The sequence below is a fragment of the Cricetulus griseus genome, chromosome X, assembly GCF_003668045.3.
Source record: "Cricetulus griseus strain 17A/GY chromosome X, alternate assembly CriGri-PICRH-1.0, whole genome shotgun sequence".
NCBI lineage: Eukaryota > Metazoa > Chordata > Mammalia > Rodentia > Cricetidae > Cricetulus > Cricetulus griseus.
In genome coordinates this window covers 66962212-66987195 of record NC_048604.1, presented here as the reverse complement: position 1 = coordinate 66987195, position 24984 = coordinate 66962212, and the positions used below count along the sequence as shown (strand labels likewise).

Below are 24984 nucleotides of genomic sequence, written 5' to 3'. Positions count from 1 at the left end.
ATATGGCAAGAGAAGACAGTGCAGGGGTTCATCTACCTTGGATTCTTGCTGAGTCCATTTTAGTCTGAATTTGAATTTGATCTCCTTGATGGAGAATCCTAGGGAAAATTACCCAACTCTATCCTAGGATCCTGAGGTCAAGATCCCACAGCTAGTCTGTTTTAGCTTCAGTTAAAATGCCTGCTTTGTGCAGACCTTCCCCCTGCAACTGCTGAGTGAGATACAAAGATGCAGATTTTGCATTTAAAAGTTTCTTGCTCCAAATGCTCAGGGTTGCATTTATGTCCTGAATACCTGAGTGTGGCCTAGCTGGCTGGAATAAAGACTTTCAATTGGCTATGAACTGTGTCTGAGTGGTCATCTCTGGGGTCATCCTTGTGACAGTTGACCTGTATTCCTCCAGGGGCATCTGTCCTAGGAAACAGGCGTTAACTCAGAACAAATGGTTAACACTGTATATAAATTAAGCCATTAACATATATGCGCAGATGTCTTCCTATAATCTGAAGTACCATGTGCCCTTACAATATAGAATGTAAAGTGTCTCCATCCATCCCTCCTGTCCCCTATCATTTATGTTGGTTTTGCTTCCTTTAACAATTCTCTATACTTCATTGTCTGCTCAAATAAGCTCCAAACAAACTACAAAGCATTTTTCCCCCAGCTTTATGGTACTGTGTAATGGATGCAGTCCTTTCTAATTAAAAACAAAAACAAGAATAAAACCCCCACAAGTGGCACATACCTATAATCCCAGGAATTCAAGGTACAGCTACATATAATGAGTTTGAGGCCAGCAGGCTATATCTTTTTTACCTTCTCAGGAAAAAAAAAAAAAAAAAAAAAAAAAAAAAAAAAAAAACCAAAAACCAAACAAACAAAAAAACAAAAAGTATAGGTTTATCTGAAATGATCCATGTCATATAGTTACTGACAACCACACTAATTAAAGCCAATTAAGAATATGAGTCCTGAGGCTGAAGAGATGGCTCAGGGGTTAAGAGCACTTACTGCTCTTCCAGAGGGTCTGGGTCCAATTCCCAGCAATCACTTGGCAGCTCACAATGGTCTAACTCTAGTGGATGTGGCTATAGGGGTGTGTGTGTGTGTGTGTGTGTGTGTGTGCATGCGCATGCGTGAGCGCAGGGTGGGGGTGGGGTGGGATGGGGGTGGGGGAGCTATCTAAGCAGATACAAGACAAGATGGCATTACCTGAATCACTTCATGTCATCATTCAGGTCTGATAAAACCTACAGATGACTGCCACTGAAAAAGCAATTCCACTGGTGCATCCTTTAATCCCACCACTCGGGAGGCAGAGGCAGGCAGATCTCTGTGAGTTTGAGGCTAGCCTGGTCTACAGAGCGAGTTGTAGGACAGCCAGGGCTATACAGAGAAACCTGGTCTCAAAAAAAAAAAAAAAAAAAAAAAACTGGCTTAATGATGGCATTTAGTATTAGCACCAGAGAGGCAAAGGCAGGCAGATCTGTCTCCCTCACTGAACTTGCCCATCTTCAGTTAGCAAATTGTAAGGGATCCAACATCCTCCGGGGGAGGAAGGTACAGCTTCTCCTTAAGGAGTCAATCTCTGTTTTCCATATAGGCCCAACTACCCCTGACCCTTCTTCACCCAATACCCACATTAAAAAAAAAAAAAATGCAAGCTTTTATTCCCAGTAAGGGAGAAGTTGAAGATAAGCAGGCAGCCAGCCAAACAACCTAAGCAGTGAGCCCTAGGACAATGAGAGAACCCTATCTCACAAAACAAGGTAGAACACTAATTAGCCTATCAGTCAAAGCCTGGAACTGGCTTATTATTATTCTGTGGTGATGCATCAGTTGCTGGTTCAATTGGTAGAGGTTTGGGTTGTAGGGCTTGTATTACTAAAATGAAGGCGTATGAGCCTCACCTTTGACCAGATCTGAATGAAATTGTAGGATGTCTGATTTGGTTCTTCAAAGTGAAACCTGTGAAAGTATCCAAACCAACTTTGAATCTAAGTTATGTAACTTTTTGAAAATGTAGTTCTATTCTATGGATGCATGAATATAATTTATCATGTACTAGCATTAAAATGCTGTGTACCTATAATGATGTGACCTTCCCATTTGTATTCTCTAGTGGTTTGCTTATAGAATAGTAAGTAATCTGAAGGGTACTGTGCTTCCTACATGTGGTGTTTACTCAGTAAAGTTCAGAATTCCTTTTTTGTTTTGTTTTGTTTTGTTTTGTTTTTGATACCAGAACATTTATTTTATGACTGACTGAAATCCTCAAGATGAACTGGATGCTACAACAGCTGCCCTCTTGGGTTTAGGTGTTGTCCCTTCATGGAATCAGTGTCTGAATCTACACTAGATAATTTTTAGGTGCCCCATCCACCCAGTCCTGGTAGTGTTTCATCTCTTAGCCTTGGCAGGGTAGCCACATTTGCCATAGTCGACTTCTCAAGGTGGTAGGCCTTAGAGCCACAGTAGCAGCACAATGTGTGTATCTTATTGGGATGCTTTCCAAAGGATGATTTTCCTTTTGTCATCTTGTTTCTGTCGTTGAGGCCAAAGAGACTGGAAAAGTCCAAATTCCTTTTTTTTTCTTTTTTAATTTTTCTTTGAGACAGTGTTTCTCTGTGTAACAGCCCTAGCTGTCCTAGAAATGGCAGCAGGATTTTTTCCTTTGCCATTATTTCCTTTAGGTTCATACATGTTGTAAGTTGAATGTATGTCCCCATCCTCCACTCCTGACTTTTGCCCTCAAACTGGCAGGTGTTCCTTGATCTTCCTGGTTCCTAAGTGATCGCATGCCTGCAGGCCAGAGCCTTCCTGTGACCCTTCATCCCAAAACACAGAATTTAAAAACCAGTATTGCCTTCCCCATCCTTTTAATGCAAAATCTCTAGAGTAGCTTCTGCATCTAGGTGATTTTAAAGAATATTTCCTGTCTTGGGATGCTCACCCAACAACTTCCTAGGGTTTCCAGGGACTCCTCCAGAGGGTGGTGGCCTGCATTTATGGGTCCCCAGTGCTAGGCAGTCACTGCCTTCTCCATGGGGACCCAGTGGCTGTCATCTAGTTAAGATCAAGTGACCCTAAAGCAAAGAGGGCAGGGTCCTTGTGCAAGGTCCCCAGAGTTCCTGAGCATCCTTAAGAGCACAGGGGCACTGGCCAGGCCTTTTCCACTCTGTACCTCAGGCTCCCAGGGGCAGGGCTGAGGGTGACATACTTCTGCCTTTCAATGGGAAGCATTAAGTCTTTTGTCATTTTGCCCTAGAAGCCATAAGGGGACAGGTGAGAACATGAAGGGACAAGGGGCAAGAGAAGGCAGTGCCACTGTGGCCAGTAATGATTCTCTCCTTAGTGAATGGGACACTCCTATTTTGCCAGACTGAAAATTCCAGCCTCATCAACTGGCTCGCCAGGCAAGTGGGTGGTCAGAATGTGAGTCCCTCTCTTGCAATCTGCTAGTCCTTACACCTGCCCAGTATCTACCGACAGCTCCTTACTGGAGCCTGCCCTTTCTCCTCTGCCTCTCTGGAACAAGCCTTTGGAGCACAGATGGAGCCTTGAGAGCAGACTCAATTCAACTCTGGAGTAGCTCCATTCAAAACGACCAATAGTACCATGTGGACACCCTCATTTAGATATGAACACCGGAAATTCTTGGGTTCTGGGAAGAATTCAAACCTTCTCATACCCATCTAGTTTAGCTGGGGTGTGGGTAAGATCTGACCAAGACAACATAACAGGCAGCAGTGGACAGCAGCAACATAGAACCTTCCCACATAGTCTTAGCTAGGTGGGAGGGCCAGATATAAGCTAAAATGACTCTGAGCACATATTGTTATGCCTCTCAATGCAGCAGCATACACCTCCATGATACGCCAAGTATTTATTTTCCTCTAACTTGAACTTGAGGTGTCTCCCTGGAGCCCTGTCCTGATGGAGCTCCAAAATTTGTGGCTGTGGAAGGTACCCTTATGACTCTTGACTGATTTGGTTCCACTTTATTTTTACCAAGATAGCCATTACCTACAAAACCCTTTACCCAGAAATTTTCTTTTCAGTTCTGTGCCAGTCCAACACGACATGGAAGAGGCAGTTCAAAAACAAACACAGAGACACATGCATGTAACAGAATTAGTTTGCACTGCTTTAAATTTAAGAGAACAGACATCAGCCACAGGCTAAGGGCATTGGCCTGTATACTATACACTCAGCTGCTCAACAAGTGAGCAGGGACAAAGGCAAAACGAGTGAAACAAACAAAAACCCAAATAGCAAAAACAACTAGGCAGGCTTCATTGTCCAAGCTCCATGGGGTCGTTCACTCTGTAACTAAGAGGTTCTTCTTGTGGCCTATCTGCACAGTGGATGTCCAGCTATGGAGGTCTTCTGGTGAGCCAAGTGTTTGTGAGCTGTCCCATAGGGAGGCAGACATCAGGGTGCTGTACAAATCGAGATGCATCGCACTGAACACCTTGAAGGAGATAGAAGTAAAAAAAAAGTGTCTCCACCATTACTAATCCAATTTGTATTAAAAGGAAAACAACAACAACAACATGCAATTGTACTAATTCATTATAATTTACTCTCTAACACCTCAACTTCAACTGTAAATACAAGACTATGGTGTTTGTTAGTTAGCTTTCTATTCCTAGAGCAAATAACTGATGTAATCAACCTAAAAAGAGAAAACGTTCATTTGGCTCACAGTTTCCGTAGTTCCAATCCACTGGTGGCTTGTTCCTGTTGATTTGGGACTATGGTAAGGCAGCACAGCATGAAAGAGAGTGTTGAACTCATGGCCAAAAGAAGAGAACAGGGGTATCACCATCTACTTTCAAGTTTACACTAATGTTCCAGTCCCTACTCCCACCCTTCTTTCAGTTTTCATCTTCTCCCAATAGTGCTGAAGCCCGATACAGCTGAAGGAGACTTTGAGCTCGTGATCTTCCCCTCTCCTTTCCCAAATTCTGAGATTACAGGCATGTGCCACCATGTCCAGCAAGTTCACAAATTCTTTACAATTACCATTTTTTGTCTAATTTTTAAAGTTTCCAATACAGATTTTAAAATGCTGCTTCTGTGAAACAGAGTCTGTAAGCTACCTTTTAGAAAGCATCAGGATGTGAATTTTTTTGGTAAAAAAAAAAAGTGTTTAAAATTGAAGTCTCTACATTCAACTGAGCCTACAAACAACCTTATTTTTTAATCCCAATGACAAGATAATAGGAAAACAGCAAACATTCAACCAGTAAAAGTGACTTGCTAAAGAAACAATAAGTCCTCTAGAAACGTCTGAATTTAACCTGAACTTTTCTATTTTGGAAGTGGTACCATTACCATCACAAGGCGTCACAAGGTATCAGCAATCATTCTATGGGGATCTTGTGTGAGGTCACTACACCAGTAGTACAGATGACAACTATGATGTGTGTGTGTAACATATATATGTAAAATGTATATATGTATAAATCACAAGGAACACCTCTTAAGGCATGTTAAGGTGTCTTACTACACCGAAGGTTTGTGGTTTCAGTCATACACCTTACTGGAGACAGTATCTTCCCACAATATAGTAATTCCTACCTTTTAGAAATGAATAACATGTCTTCAGGAGTGAAGTCAGTTACAAAACAGGTAACTTCAAAATATGATGGTAACATACAAAAGTAGCACACAAAAAATGGTCTTTGTGAGTGTGCGCTGCAATTTAATGAAGACTGGCCTTGAACCTCTGGTATGTTGTTTTCCAAAAGGACGACCACTGGAAATCATCGCAGACAGCAGAATCTCAACCAACTTGAAAGAGAACAGGCTCAACCAAAAACTGTCAACAACTTATCTCAAAGATGAGATGCAACCTTCAACTTCACAGTTCTTGGAATCCCAAGGAATTTAAAAAGTCAGTGTTTTGTATCCCGTTTTTCCCGATGTGGGATACAGGTATGTCAGAAATAATAATGATTCCATGTTTTGGAGAACTCTTCAGTAAGATGCAGTTTTGCAGAGGCCTTCTTACTTTCTGTCCCTTCACACTACCCTTAGCAAGTCCCATTTGGAGGAGGAAGCATGACACTGTAATAAAGGGCTAGCAGACCATCCTGCAGCCCAGCCTCCCCTACTGCACAACGCACTTCTTGTAGAGTTTGAAAGTTCTTCAGAAACTAACACATGATGTCTACCCGGAAAGCTGCAGCAAGCTCCATTTTTCTTTTGAGAAACTTTTCTATATGTTCAGTGGTTGCACTTCCTGAGACTCGCACAAACTTCATTTTCAGTGGCTTAAAATGTTCAGTGTCTGCACTAATGGCCATAGACTCCAGGACTAAAGACATATCAAGTTGCACAATTTCCTTAGTGTTTCCTTCGCTTGAAGGGCCTGGCTGTGGAACAGCAGCAGGCTTTGGTGTTTGTGAACAATTTTCTTTGGAGAATTGATGCCTTCGCTTCTTTTCTTTTTCCTCTAGGCCTGCCACTCCTTTGTACACTGTTTTGTAAGTGTCGATCCAACCTCAGGTTATGATGACGTTTGGCTTCATGCACCACAATGTTGCATTTTGGACATCTGTGGCTATGATCAAAAGGTTTTAAGATGCAGCTTTTACAGAAGGAATGAAGACATTCTGTAATGGTTGCTGCGTCTATTAAGTAGCCTTTGCAAATGGAACAGGAGATGTATGGAGTCAGCTGCGAGAGAGGAACACAGCTCTCCTCCTGGTTGGCCCTCTCCTTCCCCAGGTGAGGATGCCTGGATTCCGAGCAGCCCAGAGTCCTCGTCTAGCTGTGGGCAGACCGGCCATGCCTGGCAGCTGAGTGAGCTGTGGCAATTACCTGAGGTGAGGTCTGGACTGGGGGTGACAAGGCCTTTGCTCCCTCTACTCTGTCAGCATCCAGGCTGCCCTCCGGGATACTAGGTCACTTTCCATGGCTTACTAGGGCAGACTACAAACCCGTGGAGAGACAAACCAGGAAGCGAAACCACACACACGGGGAGGCAAGGCGAGGCGAGGCGAGGCGACTGAGATGCGAGGCTAGACCATGGGGCCAGATGAGACCTCGAGGCGAAGACTTGTGAGACTCGGAGACTCGGGAAGATGAGCACAAAGCCAAGCAAAACAGAGCAGAGTGGGGACAGGAGGGCAACGATGTCAGGCGCTAAGACCAGAAGCACTGAGAAGAAACAAGCGGGGCAGAGAGGATCAGGGAGGCTAACACACAAGCCACTTGGTAAAGGAAGGAGAAGAAGCCAAGCACGGGGTAGGCGAGGCAATATGGGGAGCCAATGATGAAGGCCTGCAGTGCTACTTGGGAAAATCTTGTCTAAGCCAATCACAAGTTGCGATGTTCAGGGCCAGCATCCACCTTTCCAAAAGCTTATTGTTTCACAGAGGGGAGGTGTATGAGTGTGCTGGGGAAGCTGGGAGGAGTGAAGGAAGGGGAGGCTGTGGCCCAGATGTATAAGAGAAGAATAAAATAAATAAATAAATAAATAAATGAAACGAAATGAAATCAACCCACCAAAATTGCCTTTCAGTTTCAGTTTGCCTCAATTTATATACACAACGCCGAAATGGATCTCATGTGATGTTGCATTAGGAATAATAATGATTTCCAGGCTGCGGAGACGGTTTCCTGGTTAAGAGCACTGGCTATTATTCCAGAGGACCTGGGTTCAATTCCCAGCAACCACAGGATAGCTCACAACTATAACTCCAGTTTCAGGATCTTCCCACAGACATGGATGCATGTAAAACAGGCAATGTACATAAAAAATAAATAAATCTTGCCAGGCAATGATGACGCTTTAGTCCCAGCACTTGTGAGGAAAAGGCAGGCAGATCTCTGGTCTACAGAGCGAGTTCCAGGACAACCTCCAAAGCAATACAGAGAAACCCTGTCTTGAAAAAACAAAACAAAACAAAACAAAAGCCAAACAATCAAAAATAGAAATAATGATTTCTAGTTGAGCACCAAATTTTTCTCTAGAAAATCAATTTATCCAAGATTATTTTTGTTAGGAAGTATGATATTCCTGTTTTCTCTTCTTTCTTTTTTCTTTCTTTTTTTTTTTTTTCTAGACAGGGTTTCTCTGTGTATCTTTGGAGCCTATCCTGGCTCTCGCTCTGGAGACCAGGCTGGCCTCGAACTCACAGAGATCTGCCTGCCTCTGCCTCCCGAGTGCTGGGATTAAAGGCATGCGCCACCAATGCCCGGCAATGTTCCTGTTTTGAAACTTGTCAATTTATTTATTTGGAAGAATGATATATTGGCACGGTATGGAGGTCTAATTGCTACTTGAGAACTGAGTACATAATCCTTTTTTCTTTTCTTTTTTGGGGGAACAGTCTTTTGTTCTGCAGCCCCGGCTAACCTGGTACTCATGATGAACTCCAGACTGGCCTTGAATTTGAGGTTCTCCTGCCTCATCCTCCCATGCTCTAGGATTGACAAGTAAGTGCCACCATACACAACCTTGTTTCTTTAATCAGAGCTCTTTTCACTGATTTATAGATATTTACTTTTGTTATTAACCATTAGTAACATGGCTTTCAAATACTTTGTTCCAATGTGTAGGTTACATTGTGTTCCTGTTTTATTTTGAGACAGAGTCTAGAAATGCAGCCCTGGCAGGCCTAGAACTACTAGGCAGTCTTCTATGTCCAGACAGTGTGGTAGGCATTACAGACATGCACCATCACACTGCTGCTTGTGTCCTTTGAGGTGCAGAAGTTTGCTTTTGTTTTTAAAGGGGACAGGGCTTAATGTAGTCAATGCTGTAGTTTAAAATGACCTTAAATTGCTGGTTTCTGGCTTCTCTGAACTTTTAGTTTTGTTCTCTGTCTTAATATTATATCTAAGAAATCATTGCCAAGTCTAATGCTGAGAAGTTCCTCTAGTATTTACTTGTTAGCATTTATGGTTTTAAGTGGTATATTTTGATTTTTGATGCACTTTTAATTCCTTGTATTTGAGATTGTGTGCATATTTGTGATGTCTGTGTGTGCTTCCCTGTTTGTGTGCGTGTGTATATAGAGGCGAGACCCCTAGCTACTAGAGATTGATATCAGATGTCTTCCTCAACCACATTGCACCTTTTTTTTTTTTTTTGTGCAAATTAGGAACAAGCTTGTTTCACATATCAATCCCTTCTCCCTTTCCCTCCCCTCATCCCCACTGCTCCTCCCCGACCCCCAACTTACCCTCCACCCATCCACCCTCCACTCCCCAGGCAGGGTAGGGCCCTCAACAGGGGCTCCCCAAAGTCCACCACATCATCCTGGGCCGGGCCTAGGCTGTTCCCCATGTGTCCAGGCCAAGAGTGCATCCCTTCACATGGGATGGGCCGTCAAAGTCCCTTCTTACACCAGGGAAAAATACTAATCCACTACCAAGGCCCCCCCTAGAGTGCAGAGGCCTCCTCATTGACATCCATATTAAGGGGTTCCACCTTATTTTTTGAGACCAGGTCCATCACTGAAGCTCACAGGTCCAGTGACACTGGTTGGCCAGGGCCGCTGAGGTCCACCTGTCTCTGCCTCCCCAGCAATGTTATTATAGATGTATGCCATCCTTCTTTCATGCAGATGCTAGAGATCTGCCTTCAGGTCCTTGTGCTTGTATGGCAAACACTTTACCTACCAAGCCATCTCCCTGGCCCTTGAGTTCATTTTTTTTGTTTGTTTGGTTTGTTTTGTTTTTGGTTTGGTTTGGTTTGGTTTTGGTTTTTCGAGACAAGGTTTCTCTGTGTAGCTTTGGAGCCTGTTCTGGCACTTGCTCTGGAGACCAGGCTAGCCTCAAACTCACAGGTCCACCTGCCTCTGCCTCCCGAGTGCTGGGATTAAAGGCGTTCGCCACCACTGTCTGGCCTGAGTTCATTTTTTATACGATGGAAAATAAGGACCCTACCTCACACTTTTGTATATGCACACGCAGCATAGCCCAAACCCTTTGTTTTTGAAAGGAGTATTCTTTTCTCATTAAGTTGTCTTGGCACTTTAGTTAAAAAAATTACCTGACCACACACATCAGGGTTAATATCTGCGCTGTTTATGCTACCTATACTAACTACTTTCAATGGGAGATTTCTTTTCTTTTTTTGGGGGGGGGTGGTTCGAGACAGGGTTTCTCTATGGCTTTGGAGGCTGTCCTGGAATTAGATCTTGTAGACCAGGCTGGTCTCGAACTCACAGAGATCTGCCTGCCTCTGCCTCAGGAGTGTGGGGATTAAAGGCATGAGCCACCACTGCCCAGCCTTTTTTTGGGGCGTGGGGTGGGGATATTTCTTTCTTTCCATTGATTACTTTTTTTCTGATAAAAAATATTTTTGATTATTTGGGAATTTCACATCATGCACCCTGATCACACTCCTCAGTCTTCCCAGATATGCCCCCCACTTTTATGACATTTTTCCCCCCAAAAAGAAGGAAAAAAACAAAACCAAAACATAAGTCCAATTTTTGTTGCCTATATACTCACTGTAGCATGTCAGTAATAACACATTTCCAAGGGAGCTCCAGGCTCCTGCACACCACCCTGTCCTTTGTGCCTGCTGCTGGGTATGAATATTGTGTTTGTAGGCTTTGGGTAGCACAGCTGCCCCAGGCTTTCCTTCTCCCAGCAGGGTAAACAGGACATGCTGCAGTCCAGGAGGCTGGCGGCCTAGGGCTACCCTAATCAGCATTGATTTGTTTCTAGGACATGACTTTTGCGCTTGCAGCCTGCTGGCTGAGACTCCTTGGTGAAGGGCATAGATTTGCTGTGCATGGCTCTCTGTTGTGCTATCTTTCTTTCCAATTTCCTGAGTCCACTTTGTAAATGCATCTTCCCACAAGACTTGCCTTTGTTTGTTTGTTTTAGGTTGTTCTGGAGCTACTGCAGGCTCTGAGGACACTGCCGCATTACTCTTGGGGGCCTCCATGGGTCTGTCAGGCTTTTGGAGCTCTGAGTCAGATTTGTCCATCTTTCTTTTTTCCCCTAGGTGGGTGATGTTTTTAAGTTCCAGCTGTATCAAGTTTAATCAACAATTGCTGAGCACTTAAGTCTAATTTTTCCTTCTGTGTGCTATACACCTAGACCAAATACAGAATATTTAAGAGCAAATCGGTACTGTTGTACTTTTACTTCAAATGCTAGGATAAAACTGAAAGGGGATCCTGTGTGCGGGGGGTGGGAGGCATGGAGGATTCCATGACCATCGAGGGTGACCTAGGTGGGGGGACAAACAAGCCAGGCAGACAGAGCTTGAGTGAGAAGTTTTATTAGAACGGAGAAGAAGGGGGAAGGAACGAGAAAAGAGGTAAAGAGACGCAAAGACAGAGGGCAGAAGAGAAGAGGGAGACAGGAGCAGAAAGAGAGAAGAGCGGGGAGAGAAGAGCTGGAAAGAGAGCAGAAAGAGGAGAGCCAGAAAGAGAGCAGAAAAGAGGAGAGCCGGGAAGAGAGCAGAAAGAGCACAGAAAGAGAGCTGAAAAGAGAGCAGAAAGAGTAAAAGAGGAGAGCCGGAAAGAGCAGAAAAAAAGCAAGAGCGAGTAAGTGCGCTCGAGTCTTTCTTTTAGAGGGGTCCTTTGCATCTGCATGCAGACTAGTTAGTACTCATGGAACCCTGGACTGACCAGAGTGCTTTCGGCCAGGTGACAGGGTAGGCCAGCATAATGCCTGAATCCTTATAGGTACTATGCGTCAGCTACAGCTGATGGGATGTTTTCCTTCTCCTTGCTCAGAAACTAGAGCTTCACCAAGTTCTCCCTCAAATCATACTACAAAATACCCTCTCAGCCAGGCAGTGGTGGGGAGGAAGAGGCAGGCCAATTCTATGTATTCAAGGCCAGTCTACAGAGCAAGTTCCAGGACAGCCAGGGCTACACAGAGAAACCCTGTCTTGAAAAACCAAAACCAAAACAAACAAACAAAAAAACACCTTTCGCCTTTCCTTCTGTGTTCGAGCGTGAAACCAGAGCAAGTTCCAGGACAGCTAGTGCTACAGAGAAACCCTGTCTTGAAAAAAAAATAAAATAAAGCTCTTTCCTTTCATTCCTCTATGTGGTGTGTAATCCAGGACCTTCTACAAGCCCTCAAATTTCTTTACCAACTATGGCGTCTAACCTCTTGATACTTGCTAAAGCACTATTTTCTGCCAAAAAGTTCTGGCTTTCTAGGTCAAAAGATCGTGCAGACATTTCCAAAGCGCCAACCTCAAAATCTTCGTACAGAACTTCGCTAAGGACCAAAAATCGTCACCATCTGACCAGCATTTCTTGCTACTCTCTTCTGTTTCCAACTTGTCCCTTGTGCCCTCTTGCTGTCAAATGTGATGGAATTTGTTGAATAAACCTGGCATCCACCAGGTGATCAAAGTTCCCATCTCCCACAAGGGATGAACGGTCCCAGGTGCCTGTTCTGCGGTGCACAAAGGATGGGACTTCCCTTCTGTGTCATTTCCTATGTGTGAGCTGTCTGGGGACAGTCTAGTCAAGCAGGAGCTTCTCCCAGTGTTGGGCTTGTGTGTGTTTCTGTGGATCCTCAGAAGCAAGAGCACTGCTGCTCTATGCTCGAGTTTGCTCTGAGGCAGGCCTTCACCCTGTAGCTCAGGCTGAACTTGGAGATGCCCCGCATCAGGCCCCCAGCACCTGGATTGTTGGCATCCCACTATGGTGAGGTCTAGTTGTGCGTGTGGGGAACCCTGGTTTTTAGGAAGGTCTCAAGTGCTGGTTGTACATCCCCGGGGGCTGGGAAACTCCGGATATGCACCTTGGTGTGTTTGGAGTTGCCTGTGCCTTTTCTAAGGTTCTAATTCCTGCTCCTTTCTTCCCGGCTGACAGCCTTGCCTGTGAAAGCTTTGATCTCTGCTCCCCTGTGGATACGTTCCCTTTATAAGGGAAGCAGGGGAGCTGTCATGCTGTGGCTAGCATGACAGGTGACTACCAGAAGTCCCTGTGGCCTGGCTGGCCAGCCTGAATTGTGCTCCTGTACGTAGGCTGCAGTTATAGGAGCCTTGGGGCACAGGGCAATGGCCCGCCCCTCCCCCACGCCTGCCGGACCGTCCTTTCTAGGCGCCTTGGCGCACATGGCGATGGCCCGCCCCTCCCCCACGCCTGCCGGTCCGTCCTTTCTTTCTTTCTTTCTTTCTAGGCGCCTTGGCGCACATGGCGATGGCCCGCCCCTCCCCCACGCCTGCCGGTCCCTCCTTTCTTTTCTTTCTAGGCGCCTTGGCGCACATGGCGATGGCCCGCCCCTCCCCCACGCCTGCCCGTCCATCCGTCCTTTCTTTCTTTCTTTTTTTCTTCCTTCCTTCCTTCCTTCCTTCCTTCCTTCCTTCCTTCCTTCCTAATTTCCTTCCTTTCTTTCTTTTTCTGGGCAGGCATTTGACAAAAAGCTTCACTGTGCCTGCTACTGGCTCTGCCACCGGGCCACAGGACCAAGCCGTGTCTAGAATTTTTTTTCCGGGTGCTGCAAACATGCCTAACTTTTGCAAAACCCATCTTGCGGTTCCCCAAACCACACCCACATAGTGATGTCATCAAAATTATGGATTAGTGCAGTGTCAGGAAGTCAGGAACCACGGGCTAGCTTATCTGCTGCAAGGAAATGCTGCATTGCAGCAGTAGAGTGTTGCAGGGAGGGGCTATGAGCCCAGGGACGCAGATGTGGAAGCGGGACAATCAGGAGATGAAGGACAGTGGGCTGGCTACCTAGGGAGTTAGAGGCCAGCCTGAGCTGTATCAGACACTGTTGTGTGCAACAAGAAACCACAAAGAGAAAATGCTGAGTTTTCTTGCACTATCCGGTTTATGCAAGGATTTTTTTTTGGAAATGACCTTTAAAAGCAAAAGGGATACTGTTTTGGCACACATTCTTCATCTTCCTCTCGGAGGAGAAACTGTGACCCAGGCTTCTTCCTGTCTTAGTGGGCCGCCCTACCGAAGCAGTGCTATTCCTATGCTGAGGGGTAGACACTGAAGTCTGGTAGACAAGCAACTTTTGTACCCGGAGCCTCATGCTGAGCCAGCTGCAAGAGTCTGTGTGCCTGCCACACTCCTGTGCACATCTCAGTTTCTAATTCCTGGCCTGGTGCAGCTAAATGCGTGTGGAACTGAATGGCCTAACTTCCTTCCCCGCCGCAACTTTTTTCTGTCACTATGCCAGTGTCGTTTAGTGCCTGGCAGCCACCCCTAAGCAGGACAGATTGCAGAAGAAAGAGAGTCTTTGTTTTGTTTTGTTTTCCAGGACAGGGTTTCTTTGTGTAGTCCTGGTTGTCCTGGAACTCACTCTGTGGACCAGGCTGGCCTCAAACTCAAGAGATCTGGTTCCTGAACTGGGATTAAAGGTGCCACCACCACCTGTCAGGAAAGGGAATCTGTTTCCTTGCAATTCATGTACAAATGTTTGGACTATAACGGGAAACTATCTGATGGAAGATCTGCAAGCTACAAATGTAATTTCAGGTTTCTATTTGTCCGGCCCCCCCACCCCGTGTGTGTGTGTGTGTGTGTGTGTGTGTGTGTGTGTGTGTAAGAGAGAGAGAGAGAGAGAGAGAGAGAGAGAGAGAGAGAGGAGAGAGAGAGAGGTGGAGGTGATTTGGTGTGAGATGTGTATTGTGAGTATGGGTACCAACATGCCATGGCTCATAGGTAGAGGTCAGAATAACAATTTCCTGAAGTTGGTTCTCCTTCCATATTGCAGTCCAGAGATGGAACTCAGATTGTCAGGCCGTTTTGGGTTTTGTTTGTTTCTTCCACCTCCTTGTATTTTTCTTCTGTAGCCCAGGTTGGCCTAGAATCACAGTGTCGCGGAGGATAGCTTTGAACTCCTAGTCTTCTTTCCTCTACCTCCCAAGTACTGGGGTCACAGGCATGGATCCCCAAGACCAGCTTGAGTGTCTTAGCAGAGAAAGTGGAATGCAGGAAAGGGCTCAAGGGACAATGTAAGTTTCTTTCAGTACTCCCCAGGTTCCAGTCCTGGCTCCCAAGGAGGACTAGAGATATTTGTCAAGGCTTCAGGAGGCTCTGTTATTGCCAGAATTTACAACTAAGAATAACACAAGTGAAGGCACATACATGCCATGTTTTAAGCATGGTGACAATAAGACAACTTGAGGAAATCTTTTCTCTCCTTCTGTGTTTATGTGGGTTCCAGGGATCAAACATGACAAGATCCTTAATCTGCTTAGCCATCCTATTGGCCCTTGAAAACTTATTAGAAAGAGAGCTCATGCCTCAGTGTGCATGTGGAAGTATAGGAAATATAAGAGAACAACTATCAGGAGTTGGTTCACTCCTTCCACAGTGATTTGCAGGCATTGGACTCCTAGGCTGCTAGGCCTTTGACAAGCATTTTCTTTCTTTCCTTTCTTCCTTCCTTCCTTCCTTCCTTCCTTTCTTCCTTCCTTTCTTTTTTCTGAGGCAGCTTAAATATACATGAGGCAAAAAAAGAGAGGCATCTGACCTGAGCAGAAGGGAGACCTCAGCAGCAGACACAGCGGGAAAGGGGTGTCTTCAAAGGGGGAAATTATACTTGCAGTTCATATAGGAGGTTTGGGGAGTGCAGCTGCCGCAGCTAAGTGCAAGCCAGCAGTTTCCCTTCCCGGGGTTGTTTGTTCAGACAAGGCCATTGTATCTTTAGAAACTGCCTTGGCCCTGGCTATCAGGATTCCGGTCATAATGGGCCTTTGAGTTTGGCAGCGGCAGCGATGTGGAAGGGGAAGGGCTAGAGTTTCAATATAGGGCCTTGGTCAGGGACTGGAAAAGTTTGCTCCAGGGTTATTCTAACAGTGGGTCTCAAGGCAGGAAGGAGCTGGAGGCAGGAGCTGAGTCTTTCAGAAAGGGAGCAATGGAAACCCAAGGCAGGGGCCTGCAGCATGTCTCCAGCAGGTCTTAGGAGCTCCCAGCAGCTGGATGAGTCGAAGTCTTCAGAAGGGCATCTAGGAGTCTGGCACTGGCAAAAGCCAGTGAGCTGGCAGAGAGCTACACTTTGAGGCAGATTGCAGCTATGACAAAGCTGTTTCTATCAACTCAGGCTGCCTTATTGGATGTGTGTGTGTGTGTGTGTGTGTGTGTGTGTGTGTGTGTGTGTGTGTGTGTGTGTAAAAGAAATGTAGATCGATCAGAAGAGAGGCAGTCAGCCCAAGAAGTAAAAAGCCAGGGAGGGTTTTCAATCTAGGGGAGTGCATGTCCCTCTCCTCCCCCACCCCCTCCTCTTTGTTCCAACAGAATGAAGTGGGGGAGGAGGTGGAAGGTGAGAGCTGTCCTTTCACATCTGTTCCTAGTCTGGATTGCAGAATCCAGTTGTGGGGGAAGGGATGAGTCCTTTGATCTGTGGCTGCCAACTAGAAGCTCGAACCTTCGATGGGGGACAGTTTTCTGCTGCCTCTGGTCATCTAGGCTGTCAACACATTCTGTTGCAGGCTCTTTGCCAGAGGAGGCTTAAGGTTTTACCACCATGGTGCCCTAGACCTCACTGGGCACCCCTCCTGTATTTGTCATTAGCATCAGGGTTTCTGCTTGAGCCTCTTTCTCTAGCCTAGGCGGTTGTTCTGTCATCTCTACACCTGGGACTAAACAGAAATAATGCATTTGAGGGCTAGGCACATAGCTTGGTTGGTAGAGTGCTAGCTAGCATGCACACAGCCCCAGGTTCCATGCCCCAACCATGCATAAACTGGGTGGAGTGGTGTGTGCCTCTATTTCCAGCACTGAGAAGGGGGAAGCAGGATGATCAGAAGTTCATACTCATTCTTGGCTGCATACATAGGCAGTGCAAGGACAGCCTGGGATTCGTAAGACCCTGCCTTAGAAAACAAGAAAGTGCCAGGTGGTGGTGGCACACACCTTTAATCCCAGTACTTGGGAGGCAGAGGCAGGTGGATCTCTGTGAGTTTGAGGCCAACCTGGTCTACAGAGTGAGTTCCAGGACAGACAGAACTGTTACACAGAGAAACCCTTTGTCAGAAAAACAACAAAAAACTAACCCAATGCACCAGGTCCCCTTTTCCTCAAGCTTATATACGCAATAAGATTGCTGAGCGACACTCTTGGCCCAGGCAAGCTGCCTGGAAGAGGCAGAGAGCAGCCAGTCTTTTCTGACTTTTTTTTGCCAGTCAAGCAGCTTGCATGTGGTGCAGTGAGCCCGAGCAGTCCAGCTTTCATGAGCTGTCATCCATGCTGGGGTGAGCTTTGGTGATGCAGCTGTGTTTGAGCCATTGCTGCTCCTGTGAGTAACGCCTCACCCACACTCCTGTAAATAGCCTCTTGCCCATACTTCTGTAAGGAACCCCTCACCCACACCCCTGAAAGGAACCTGTCACCCACACTCATATGAGTAACCACTCACTCACACCCCTGTAAGTAACCCCTCACCTACACTCCTGTAGGTAACCCCTCACCTATACTCCTGAAAGTAACCCCTCACCCATACTCTCTACTAAAACACTTTGCTTCAGCAAGTAGGACTTTGGTGGTATCTTTACTTTGTCTCGGATAATTATCTGAGGGTGAGTAGGCATTTGTCGTGGTCCCATCTATCAAGGACAACCTTTCCAACAGCCAACACACAGCCTTAAAGTTGTAATAGAGTTGTCCTTCATTTTACAGCTGTAGGGAAATGTATGGTTGGACTTCAGGTTGAAGAACAGATACATTGGTTTTTCAAAACGGAAAGTGAGACAATCACCCCTTTATCACTTAAGTTTTATGTAATAACTTTAATCCCTACAAACCCCACTTTAACTATATTATGCCTTTTCTTTTTAGACATCGTCTTACTGTGTATCCCCGACTGGCCAGGAACTTGCTGTGTAGGACTAGACAGGCCTCAAACTCACAGAGATTTGCTTTGGGCCTCACAAATGTTGGGATTAAAGGTGTGAGCCACATGCCTGGCCTGGATCATCATTTTATTGAGCCACTTTGTCAGTGCCAAAGACTTGTACCAACTTTTATTATTCACGTGAGAACATTAATGTACCATATAAACATTTTACTGTATTAATGTTAAAACTTTGAAAAATTCAGTCAAGCAAAGAGCTAAAGGTCAGCATTTCAAGTACATCCCCTATCCTGCATATTATGCTTAGTTCCCACTTAAAGGTAGGAGAAATCAAATAGTTATATATTTGAGGAGTATCCAGGGACAACTATAATTTGAACGAAGATATGATTAATCCTGTGACTTTTGTCAATTGGAACAGTTTCACAATTGTTATTTCAGTTCTAATGTACATTGTAAAGATACACACAGAAAACCTAATCAGGACTGGGGATGAAGCCAGGTGGGAGAGCCTTTCCTAGCATTCACAACTCCCAGCATGGCCTAAAAGAAACAAAAGAAAACAAAACCGTGCCCTCTGATTTTTTTTTTAAAGTGCTTTGTTAATAAATTAATAAGTAACCCAGGGATGGTATTGTTTGCTAGACCTAGTGTTTACTCAGTACTGAAGGTTCAAAGTTCTGTTTCTTCACTGTGGAGTAGTAAACTGCTTTAAGCTGCAGTTGGTTCTTTGATTTTTTTTTTTTTCCTTGTTTAACGTCTGAAGTTGACTTTCCTGGCTGTGTTTCTAAGTAGGGCCACAGCCTTCATAGGTGCTTCCTGAAAGCAGAATAATGGACCCCACTGCCTCCCTTTTGACTTGTGTTTCTCTGTGAATTAAAGTTTCGCCTCTGCCTTTAGATGGTTATCTACCACATTCCTGGGATTCCAGCTGACCCGGTTTTATGAGTGGTAGCCTCTCTCTTTGATGTCAGTCAGCCACTATCCTCTCCACCCCACCAACCCATAAAGTGCCCTAAGAGCTTGCACCCTTGTTTGAAGCAGACCAACCAGAGCAAGGAGGGCAGCATTGTTTGTAAGTTGTCCTGGCACACTGCAGAGCCTAGGGGCGCTGGACAGGCGTTTTCCATTTCTGTAGCAGGCCAACCTCTCCAGCAGTCTCCAGGGGCATTCCTTCTATATGCTTAGTTGGTGAGGAGAATCTCTTTGAAAGGGGATGCCATTATTAAAATGCCATACCTGTGAGTTTAGAGAAAGAAAGGGAAACACCATTTAGAGGCAGGCATGGCAGCTTATGCTTGTAATCCTAGCATTCAGGTGACGAAAACAGAAGGATGATGGCAAATTCAAGGCCATCTTTGGCTACATTGTGATTCTCTGGTCAGTGTGGGCTCCATAGAAAGACCCTGATTTTTTTTCTTTTTTTTAATGTGTGTATATATGGAGAGAAAGAGACCATTTAAAGCTGTTGACCATACTGTTGTTCTTTTGTAAAAGTTTAAAAATTAGAAAAATAGAGAAAAGAAACTGAGAGATGGAAACTGACGTGATGGAACACGAACTATGGAGTACATTAACCACAGAGTTTTATTACCGGGTGAGAGAGCCAGAGAGAAATGGAAGAACAGAGCAGAGCAGAGAGTAAGAGAGAAGAATTAGTGGTCTGCAGAAAGTGTGTTTTGTCCCTTCAAAGGTGTAGCAAGCTGCAACAGGAAAGCTGCGGAAGAGGCAGTGAACAGAGCAAGCCTATTCTTTACGATTCAAGGCAACACAAATATTAAATGTGTAGAAAGCAATGTATAACTATAATGGGGACCCCAGCATGGGTAACCTGATGAATGTCTGTCCGGGAACAGTTGAGCAATTACTAACATTAAGCTGTATTTCATGTATGTTATACATTTAGAAAACTTGTTACCTTTTTTCAAAATCTTGAAGCTTCACAAATTCTTTATTATATAATTTAGTATGCAAAATGTAAGTTTCCAGTTGCATGCAATCATATAACTTTTGTTTTGTTTTGTTTTTCGAGACAGGGTTTCTCAGTAGCTTTGGAGTCTGCCCTGGAGTAATTTTCTAAAAATTGAGTTACCTGTTGAGAAGAGTTAGTTCATGGTAGATAGTAAGGAAATGAGGCTATGGTGAAAACTACAAGTTATTCTGTATGCTACAGAAGGAATGGGTATTAAAGGTTAAAAGGCAATAGAAAGAATCCAGAAGCATCAAGAAGAGACAAAAACATTTAAAGCTGGACATGAGATTGCTGAGCAGGCCTGAGAAGAGACAAAGGGGCTCTAAGAAGCAAAGTCAGTGACAAAGGCTGACCAGCTTTTTAGAGACTTTCCCCCTGGGAAGCACATGCTAGGCACTGTTGGTGTATTATATTACTGCTTTTAATTCATCATCTCTAACTGATTATAACAGACTAAGTGGTAAGGATGGCTTCTAATGACCCCACCACCACCATTTCAGGAAAGAGGACTCCGGACCATCCTGTAGCTCAAGAGATAACCAAGAACACTGCAGCTGCTTTTTGGCAACTGTGAGAACCAAGAAAGTTTAATGGCAGACACTCAAGGACAACTAACACAGCCAGAGCCAGAGAGCTTAGTATAATTAACAGCAAGACACCTGTAAAGTCACAAGATAGTAATGTTGGTCAAGTGACTAACAACTAAGCCAGACTCAGAGAGGGCCAGGGTTGGCAGTCTTCAACAGCCCTAACTGAGTGAGCAGGACACAAACATCAAATGATCTGTCTCTGACTGATCCAGGGACATAGGCTTGTGGATCCTTTATTGGCTCAACCCATGACAGCCCAGAGAATTAACCAGTCTCAATAGAGAGTACCTCAGTCTTTGTTGGAATTTCAATGGCTCTTTCTTCCTTTGGAAATCCTTCACAATTCTAGAGTGCCACTCACTTTCCCTCAACTTCTCACTTTTCTATAATTCTTAATAAATCCTACTTGCATCAGTCGAGGTTGAGCACACCTTTAATCCCAGCACTCAGGAGGCAGAGGCAGAGGCAGGCATTCTCTGAGAATCTGAGGCCAGCCTGTTCTACAAAGCAAGTTTCAGGACAGTCAAGGCTACACAGAGAACCCTGGCTCCAAATAAAACAAAGCCAAAACAAAACTAACAAACAAATAAATAAATCCTTCCTGTCACTCTGCATGCTCCCACAAAAGTCCACCTTATTAATTGTAGTGGTACAACAGTGAGCTCAGAGCTACTGTCTCAGGACAGTCTGATGAATGTGAGTGGCTGACATCTTAGGTCTTTGTGGCATGCACAAGTGGGCTGTAAAAAGATCTCATTGGTCTCAAAACCCTGCATCAATAGGATGGATACATGAGCACAATTTATCATGTGTTAGCATTAAAATGATACATATTGTACTTTGATTTTAGCTTCCCATTTGTATTTTCTAGTGGTTTGTTTACATAATGGTAAGGAATCTGGAGGAGCAAAGTGCTTGCTCCTTACATGTGGTATTTGCTCAGTAATTAAAGTTCAGAATTCCTCTTTTCTTCCCTTGGCCATGCAGCCACCATAAGCAACAGGTTTTCTTTTGTTTTTTTCCTTTATAAAATTTTATTTCCCTTTATGTTTGTAGCCACTACAGGTTACTTGTGGAATTCACTAAATATCCATTAGATGCTAGCTAGATGGATACACATTTTTATTTTTTAAAGAAGAAATGATCTACTTCTTGAGCAAAACTTGTGGTGAACCTCACAAGAGGTAGAGCAAACTCTGACAGTCTTCCTTCACGGGGAGTCCTGGAGGGTCTTCTTCCTGGGGTTCAAGATTCAGCACCCCCTATGAGCGCAAATCTTGGATGACAGAGGTTAATTGAGAGGCTGAAGTTTCTGTATGACGCTGGTGCTGCTGTCAGAGCACATGAGGTGGCTCTCTAGCTGATTTTGTCTGCTATTGGTACACATCTGCCTTCATGTGTGCCCTTCTGAGACATTCCCATTCTGCAAATCAGTGCACAAGTATTTACATGAACACACACACACACACACACACACACACACACACACACCATAGTTTCTTTATTGATTCTTTGGAAATCTCACATCATATACCCTAATTCGACTCACTTCCAAGTCCCCCCATATCCTCCCCTCATCCCTGAGGCACCTACCCCAAGGATATTTTTTAAAAAATCACAACAAAACAAGCAAGCAAGCAAGCAAGCAAGCAAACAAACAAACAAAAAAACACTTCAATCCTCCTTCTTTCCTTCATTCATCCTTGAGACATTGGAAGCCGTTGTAGTGTCACATAGAATACCATTTTGTCCAATCAGATTTACTAGCAAATGTTCATTGCAGTGAGTCATTGGTCTGGTCTAAGGCTTCTGGATTCTGGTTCACCATCATCACTGGATCCTCACCAAAATAACCGGTAACTGATAACCCATGGCTGCCCTGAGTCATGGAGCTCTTGAGGATATTGTTCCACAGGACCAGTCCCTTACCAGCTCCAGCAGGTCCTAGATTGGGTAGATGGACTAACCCAAGGCCCGACTGTGGGCCTGAGTGGTAGCTGATCTGGTCAGTCCAGGCCACTGGGGCCCCTCTTTAGTCGAGGAGGCAGAACCATCTCCTCTATGCCCATACCATCAGGGCCAGTTTTCCCTCACCCGGGGTGAGGAGTGGGGTATCTCTCCCAAGTGCAGAGTCCAGCTTTCCCATGAAGGTTAGGGCCAGCTCTGTTGTTGCAGTGTCCAGTGAGGGGCAGGGCCAGCAAAGGGCAGGGCCACTCAGGTTGGCCCCCTGATTTCATCACGAAATAGTTCCTTTGGCCTTTTGAGGTGACACAGGCCACAGACATTAACACAGACCATAGCTGCTGCTGACCCATGGATTCTGACATTCCTGCACCCTCTCCCCCCAGCAGCAGCTCCAGCCGGACAACATCCTGGCTCCGTGTAGAACTACAAGCCAACCAGATCAACATGGCCACAGTGGCAGCATGGCTCTCAGGTACCAACACGGCCCTAGGTGGTGACCCAGACACCAGGAATCCACATGGCCCTCGATGGCAACGGGAGCCATGGACATCAACACAGCCCCTGGCTGCAATAGGGCCATAGACCCAGACACAGCCCCTAGGTGCAGTCCTGGTCCAGAAGTCAACATGATACTGGGTAGTAGTATATGCTACTCAAATCTGTATGGCCTCTGCTGCAGTATGGCCCTTGGGTACCAACATGGTCCCAAGCTGCCGATCAGAGTCTAGGCATCTGCATGGCCCTCCATGGCAACAGGAACCACAGATGTTGACTCAGACCCTGGCTGCTGTAGGGCCACGTTCCCAGACATGGCCCTCAGCAGCAGCCCCGGGCCCAGAGGACACCATGGCCCATGGCACAGGCCACTCATACCAGCATGGCTCCAGCGGCAGCATGGCCCTTGGACACAAACAAGACCACAAGTTTTGGCCCAGACCCCAGGCTTCTGTGTGTCCTGAACATATATTTTTAATTATCTTATTATATAACTAGAAATATAAATAAGTACAAGTGTTGGATCATATGGTGATTCTTTTTTGTTGTTTGTTTTGGTTTTTTTGGAACAAGGTTTCCCTGTATAGCTCTGGCTGTCCTGGCCTTGAATTCATAGAGATCTGCCTGCCTCTACCTCTCAAGTGCTGGGATTAAAGGCATGTATAACCAGTGCCTGGCTTAAATATTATTTTATATTAGCAAATGTTAATCTTTTTTTTCAAGTTTATTTTGATTTACTTTGTTTAGGTTTACCTTTGACAACATATACAAAAGGCTGTATAATTGGAGATATAAATTGGTTTCTCGCTCAATCTTGTTTTGTAAATAAGTTATATTTATATTTAGCACATTTATAAACACAGTTTTAGGCGTATTAATTGTATTTAATTATACCTGGCTTTATAAGATTCAGACATTGAACCTAGGGCATCCTGCATGCTAGGCAAACATTCTACCAGCTAAGCTATACCCCAAGGCCCATATTGATTTTTGAGACAGGTTCTCACAGTATAACTCAGGCTGACCAGAAACTCACAGTATAGTCAGGCTGGCCTTGAACTCATGGTGATTTTCTTGCCTCAACTTTTCTTTCTTTTTTATTTTTCCTTTATTTTTTTGAGACAAAGTTTGACTGTGAAGCAACTCTGGCTGTCCTGAAATTCATTCTATAGACCAGGCTGGCCTTGAACTCACAGAGATCCTTGCCTCTGCCTCCCGAGTGCTGGGACTAAAGGCATTAACTGCCACTACCTGATGTGCCTCAGTTTCTGAATGCTGAGATTACAGGTAGAAGCCACCATGCCCAGCTAATACCTGTCTTCCTTATCCATTTATTTGTGTGATTCCCTATCTGGCTATGAGAAGTAATGTTGCCCTGAACATTAACTGCTGGTATCATCTCAGAGTTCTGATTTCATTTCCTTTGAGTGTAAATCTAAAGGATTGCTGGGTCATGTGGTGAGTTCATTTGTAATTTTTTGTCAGTACTTTCTATACTATGTTATATACCAAATTACATTTGCACTCAGTGTACCTGGATCCTCCTGTCTCCTTGGCCTTTCAAATATATGTTATCTTTCTTTTTATACAGGTTGTACAAAATGTAAAAGAAATGTACTGTCTTTTCTATGAAAGACTTAAATAAGAGAAAAACTCCATTACCTTCTTCTTCTTTTTTTTTTAATGAAGAAGCTGCTTGGCAGAAATTCAAATTCACTCAGGTTCAGCACTTCTTGAAATAAAAACATGGGCTTGGGTTTCATTTTTCCCTAGAATCTGCAAATTGTATAAGAATGTGAGCCACAGACTTTAGGGAGCCCCTGTTGAGGGCCCTACCCTGCCTGGGGAGTGGAGGGTGGATGGGGTGGGGGGTAGGTCAAGGTGGGGAGAGGAGAGGTGAGGGTGAGGGGAGGGAGAAGGGATTGATATGTGAAACAAGCTTGTTCCTAATTTGAACTAATAAAAATAATTAAATAAAAAAATTAAAAAAAGAATGTGAGCCACAGGAGCCCTCATCCCTTAGAAATAAAAACCTTGTGGGGCCCCCACTGGGTGTACTTGTCTGATTGATTTGACACAGCTATGCACCCTTCTGCAGAAGCAAAACTTTTTGTCTAACTAAAATAACTTGTATAGTGTGCTCAGTCATTTTTTTGAGACCTCAGACCTATTTCTTACAACTTGGTACACAATGTATAGCTCTCT

The 24984-nt window shown here is 44.8% G+C and overlaps 1 protein-coding gene and 1 long non-coding RNA gene across 2 annotated transcripts; one reads left to right on the top strand and one right to left on the bottom strand.

The window, feature by feature from the left end:
• Positions 1-4134: 4134 nt before the first annotated feature.
• On the bottom strand, positions 4135-10960 carry LOC100763597 (polycomb group RING finger protein 6-like). Its single transcript, XM_035449728.1, is given in 4 exon segments — positions 4135-4474; positions 4709-6489; positions 6491-6777; positions 10874-10960. Coding segments are annotated over 3 exon segments (822 nt in total). The 3' UTR covers positions 4135-4474; positions 4709-6041.
• Positions 10961-12087: 1127 nt separating this feature from the next.
• On the top strand, positions 12088-24440 carry LOC118239399. The gene is made up of 2 exons (XR_004771382.1): positions 12088-12647; positions 22668-24440. It is a non-coding gene; the product is annotated as an uncharacterized LOC118239399 (long non-coding RNA).
• Positions 24441-24984: the final 544 nt, after the last annotated feature.